The following is a 6,015-nucleotide window of genomic DNA, read 5'->3' as shown; positions in this document are numbered from 1 at the left end:
AAAGAATATATACAAGGTTTTATTCTCCTCACGGACACTTATGACATGGTCTCTTGAGCTTCCTGGATATGTATCCACTAAGGAACAAGGATTCAATTCATCCAATGCACTACAGATGACTGTTTGTTTTACATTGATTGTTTTCGAAATTTATTTCTGCGCCTAATAACGTTGAATAAAAACATCGGAAGAACACATTTCATTCTGCTTCTCATTGTTGGATCAAACTTCCAGAAGATCTGAGACTTTACCCAAAACACGTGCCACTTTTAGATCCAGGCTCAGAACGTTTATATTCGCAAATGATCCGCTTGATTTTAATTGCACTTTGAGCGTTTATCTCAGATTTTGTGTTTCGTTTTTGTCCTTCTGTTTTTATACACATTTTATATATTATATAAACACTTTGAAGTGGCCGATTGATTTCTTGATTTTATCTTCTTCATTTATTGATGCCATCCATCTTTTTTTGTAAGTGCTTCAAGGTGAAAACCGAACATTAACAATCACAGAACGAAGGAAAAAGATAAGTGGGATTTTAGGTGATTATATTGATTGGACTCAACTTTTTTTTTTTTTTTTAGTCATCACGAAAAGAAAAACAACCTGATTTGGGATAAAGAGATTTTCATGGAGACGTTCTTTAAGAGACATTTAAGTCGAACCTTAAAACCCGACCAATGTCTTGTTAAGTCACGCCATCTAAAAACTAAAGCCTGTTTGTGGAACTAATTTGGTGAAGTGTGAGAATAACATCCTCAGCGTATGACCTCCTGCGGCGCGTTCCCTTTCGCCCTCCTCCCCCCGTTATCGAAAGGAGTTATGCAACACACCACGTGCGCACGCTGTTTTGGATGAATTTCAGCTCAAGAAACAACTTGAAAGGAAAACTTGTGCAAAAAAGCTGAACGTTTTTCAGCCACTTCCATCTTGGATAAAAGCTGTTCATCTAAATCTGTGGGATCACGGACGGCTCCGGGTCAAAGAGAGTTTGGAAGCAACGCAAATTTGAAATAATTGAAATGTAATTATTTGAACAATCGGCGCAGGCAGAGCTGTTTGATGTCTAGTCTTACGCGGCGTAATCTGATTGCGCTGATGCCGTCTCGTTTTTTAAAAATTGAATCGCCGCGAATAATCCAATAGAGAAAAGCCAACAGTTTCTTTGCTTATAAATACAAATGCCCATCCGCTGATTTGGGTTGGATGATTAAAAGAGCCACGTTGTTTATTTAGGATGCTCAGACCATCACCCTTCACTTTGAAGTACTGTATCAGACATTCAAATCTAACTGATGTTAACCATTTTGTGTGATTTTTGACCCCCCAAAAAACCTCCAGAAAGCATAAACTAAAAAGATACCTTTATTTCGATCCGTCGGAGGACATTTTGATACAAAAATACAGAACAGTCATGTGGATGTTGTGTGTTTTGGGGGATTGTTCATTTTTCTGCTGCAGCCGACGACGCGCCGCACCACGGCGGGAGATGCGCAGATGCTTTTTTTATTCACCGGGGAAAATAACAGTTTATTCATTGGGGAGAATGTAGGATGCTAAAGTGAGACGTCTAGACCAAAAGAAATGAAATAAAACAAAAACCCAAAAACAAAAAGGAAAAGGGACTGCATTCTCATGAACTTCGAGAAGAAAGTCAAACGAGGGAAGTTGTCGGAACACTGCGCAGGACTAATCTTGGACCGCTGATCTTATTTGGCCTTTTCGGTTCCCTTCCCCACTCCTCCTCCTCCTCCTCCTCCACCTTCTGCTGCACCAGCTCCTCCATCTCCATTTGCTTTCTTCTGCTTCTGTTGCATTATCTCAGCATCCCTTGAAAAAAAAGAAAACACAAGAGAATGCATGAAAAATGGACCTGGTTTTGAAAGACATTTTTTTATATTGAACTTTTAACTACTACCAAAATGTAATTCCTATAAATCCTAAAATTGAAGGGGCCGACCTCTGCTTGCGGGCGGCAGCAGACAAGCCGTCCTCGTTTTTCTTGCCCTTGCCGAGGTCAGAATGCTTTTTGGCATTTTTCACGCGTGCAAGCTCACGCTGATTTCCTCCTGCAACGCAAACAAATAGGACGAATTCACCTTTAAATATGCACTGAAAATGAATCCATTAAGCATTGAGACCAGTACGACACTTTGATACCAAGCCATCGTGTTGTGACCAGCATGTTGTGATACTGGGACACATTTCCAAGTGGTGTTAAGTTTCATATCGTCCATCTACCAACGTCAATATGAACGTAAACATCTTAAAATAAAGAAGCTTAATAGGAGCCGGTATTTAGTGAAAGTAGTAACAGTGCGCAGCCAGCCCCATATCCTGGGCATGCCCAAAAAAAAACAAAAAAACGGAAAAGCTTCTGAGACTTAAGCTTCTGAGACTTAAGCATTTGGAAGGCATTTGAGGGTGTGATCCCACAAGATTTTAAGACCGCTCTAATTGGGGAGGGGGGGGGGGGGGGGGGGGGACTTTCAGCCTGGAAGAAAAAAGGGGGCCTCCACCCGCTTCAAATAAGTCTTCACCGCGGTCCCGAGAAACATAACTCCAAAGCGGCCCCGACCCAATACCGCCAATGCATGAGTAATGACGATCAAAATGTATAATAAAGCCAGATTACAGCATCATGCATCTGCAGACAAATGGTCACCTATTGAGAAGAGCCTGCAGAGGCTGATCCGAGGGATGGAGGCCTGTGATGTGCATTAGATGATTGCTGTACCAGTGAGTTGGTTTTTTTTTTATGCCTGGCCTTAAACTATAATGACTTGGTGTAAAATAATTGAAAAAAAACAACAACAACAACAACAATATCAATGGTGATATCAGTATTGTGTTGTTGTTGTCATGGGTTGACTCGTGTGGCTGCAGCCGACGTGGCACGGGGGCGCTGTCGAGCTCCATCGACCACAACAAGGGAGACGGGGACGTTGAAACGGGTTCAAATCCAACAACACTCGGCGCGCTGACAACGTACACGGCCGCGCGAACCGATTCCGCAGCAAGCCGCGGATCCACCGCGTGACACGTCGGTCCGGAGCACGACGCTCCTCCGCTCCGGGGTTCGCGTTCCTCGGGCCGCGGCTTCCACGTCGCGTCTCCTCAGGCACGTTACTCACCGGGCGACACGTCACAGTGCGAGCCTAAAAATCACGCAGCTGTGCTCCGAGAAGAAACGTCACCTCGTAGAAGCCCCGGCACTGTCGGTGTGAGCGGCGCGTCAAGTTGGGGTTCATAACGTGGCGGACGCGTCTAAACCGAGGGAGGAGGACGGGAGGCCGGTGTTCGCTCTCAAACCAGGGAATAGACGGAGCCCGGCTCGGCGGGCGCCGTGTCCGCAAACAGTAGGGACGGCAGCGACTAATGGCGGCACGGGGGTTACGGTTTAAAAACAAACAAAAAAACACACATAAACATCGATACTCACTGGTCATTTTTTTCTTCTCGTCGACGCCTTGTTCCGACTTCCAGATCCGCTCACCCAAAGGGCCGCTCTGCCTCCTCTCGTCGTACCAGTCCCTGGTGGTTTTCCGTGGACGGCGGACTCTGCGCCTCAGTGGAGCTGAGCTGTTACCGCGAGAGCTGATGTATCGCGAGAGCTGCCTACGCGAACGGAAATAAATGTATTGTTATTATTATTATTAATTATATTTATTGATGATAATAATAATAATAATAATAATAATTATTATTATTATTATTATTATTATTAGTAGTAGTAGTAGTAGTAGTAGTAGTATTAAACATAAATACAATTTATAATAATACATGTATTTATTTATACAGGGAAATGCTGGTTTTTCCATATAACATATATACAGCAACAACAACTACTACTATTGTTATGACTCCACCTCGTACTAGTACTACTACCAGGCATAATAACAATAATGTATGACCAAAACTGGCTGCTGAATTTCTTCGTCTTAAGAGAGTCAGACATTGACCCAGTTTACAAGTTACAATTACAAGTTATTGTAGAAAAAAGGGAGGGGGAGTCGACATGGCGGCTCCTTCACATGCAAGTGTCTGGGCCAGGATGGGTGTCTGAGGGCCAGGCTGGCTTTTCTGAGGGCCAGGCCGGCTGCCTGAGGGCCAGGCTGGCTGCCTGAGGGCCAGGCTGGCTGTCTGAGGGCCAGGCTGGCTGCTTGAGGGCCAGGCTGGCTGTCTGAGGGCCAGGCTGGCTGTCTGAGGGCCAGGCTGGCTGGCTGCCTGAGGGCCAGGCTGGCTGCCTGAGGGCCAGGCTGGCTGCCTGAGGGCCAGGCTGGCTGCCTGAGGGCCAGGCTGGCTGTCTGAGGGCCAGGCTGGCTGCTTGAGGGCCAGGCTGGCTGTCTGAGGGCCAGGCTGGCTGCCTGAGGGCCAGGCTGGCTGCCTGAGGGCCAGGCTGGCTGTCTGAGGGCCAGGCTGGCTGCTTGAGGGCCAGGCTGGCTGTCTGAGGGCCAGGCTGGCTGCCTGAGGGCCAGGCTGGCTGCCTGAGGGCCAGGCTGGCTGTCTGAGGGCCAGGCTGGCTGCTTTAGGGCCAGGCTGGCTGCCTGAGGGCCAGGCTGGCTGCCTGAGGGCCAGGCTGGCTGTCTGAGGGCCAGGCTGGCTGCTTTAGGGCCAGGCTGGCTGCCTGAGGGCCAGGCTGGCTGCCTGAGGGCCAGGCTGGCTGTCTGAGGGCCAGGCTGGCTGCCTGAGGGCCAGGCTGGCTGTCAGTCCCTGGAAAGGAGTCAGACTGGGGCTAGTGTGTTCAGGGACCATCACAACTACAGAGGCCTCACAGACTACTGTTTACCAGCAGATGGCGCTGTAGGAATGGAAACTGTGGCTAGAGAGATAGATAGACAGACAGATAGACAGGCAGACGGACAGACAGACAGATAGATAGACAGACAGATAGATAGATAGATAGATAGACAGACAGACAGACGGACAGATAGATAGATAGATAGATTGATTGACAGACAGACAGACAGACAGACAGACAGATGGACAGATAGACAGACAGATAGATAGATAGATAGATAGATAGATAGACAGACAGATAATCAGATAGATAGTTTCATAGAAAATATAATAATAAATACATCTGGTTGTCTCTAGAAAGTAAAAATGAATTATTTCATGTATTCTGGTTTCATGACGTGGAGATCTCTCCCTGTTATGTCCTTATGTGCAGAGGATATGAGCTGTAGCTGGAGAACTAAAGGGCAAGGCCTCTAAGTGAAAGAGGGAAACTGTATTTTTAGGACATAATTACTGTTTGAATACAATGAGCCATCAAATGACTGCTGGGATTGTCTGGCCAAGGGGCCTTTTTGGGTACAGCGGCTGAGGCCGTCTTTGATTCTAATGACATACTGTAAGTGGTTTGCGGTCTGCAGGCAGGCAGTCTCTGCAGTGCAACTGTTTGTTGGACCAAGCTGCACCAAAACACGCAGTGAGTCAAAGCGGGGCCCAAACTCTGCTCCCAGGGAACCCTTTACTCCTCATCATTCTTGTACTACACGAGTAAAAATTCTAAAAACTTCCAAAAGCATAAGTGGAAGTTGAAGAGAGAAGTCCTGGAGACAGGTCAACGGCGCAGCAGCCGGACGCCGGCACTGGTCATTCACAAACTGGTTTGCTTTGGAAATGATTCCAAAAATAGGCTGCAATTTTAGCCATTTACACATTGCTTTGATCCGGTTAAATTTAAACGGGACGGCACCCCGGTCGCCGCTCAGGTCATGGGACACAGCTTTTCCGCTGTGGTTTAAATGGCAATTCCCGTGCAAATTGCCGAAGCAATCGCTTTATCGTTCCTCTCGTGATTTACTGTGCATCACTTCGGGTGACGTTGGCCGTTTTTAAATGTGCTTTACGAATACATTTCGCGATGCCGGTGCCCGTCGGCGTCTTGATTTTAAGAGTTTTTCCAACTTATCACAAGAGTGTGGCACTGATATCTTTTAGCAAATCTTCAAAAAAAACAAAAAAAACAAAACACATGACACACCGCTATCCGGGTCACTCGTGATT

General features: G+C 46.7%; 1 protein-coding gene across 1 annotated transcript; it reads right to left on the bottom strand.

Annotated features, from left to right (window-relative positions):
• Positions 1-1,347: 1,347 nt before the first annotated feature.
• On the bottom strand, positions 1,348-3,579 carry LOC307227956 (small EDRK-rich factor 2-like). Its single transcript, XM_079997404.1, has 3 exons — positions 3,443-3,579; positions 1,961-2,069; positions 1,348-1,830 (listed from the first exon to the last, which is right to left on the bottom strand). Exons 1-3 carry the CDS (start codon positions 3,447-3,449, stop codon positions 1,710-1,712), a joined length of 237 nt encoding a protein of 78 aa, XP_079853530.1. The 5' UTR covers positions 3,450-3,579; the 3' UTR covers positions 1,348-1,709.
• Positions 3,580-6,015: the final 2,436 nt, after the last annotated feature.

The sequence above is a fragment of the Zeus faber genome (genome assembly GCF_960531495.2).
Source record: "Zeus faber genome assembly, chromosome: 3".
NCBI classification, from domain to species: Eukaryota; Metazoa; Chordata; class Actinopteri; order Zeiformes; family Zeidae; genus Zeus; species Zeus faber.
Note: the sequence above shows the minus strand (reverse complement) of the source record. Positions and strands in the feature narration are given on the sequence as shown.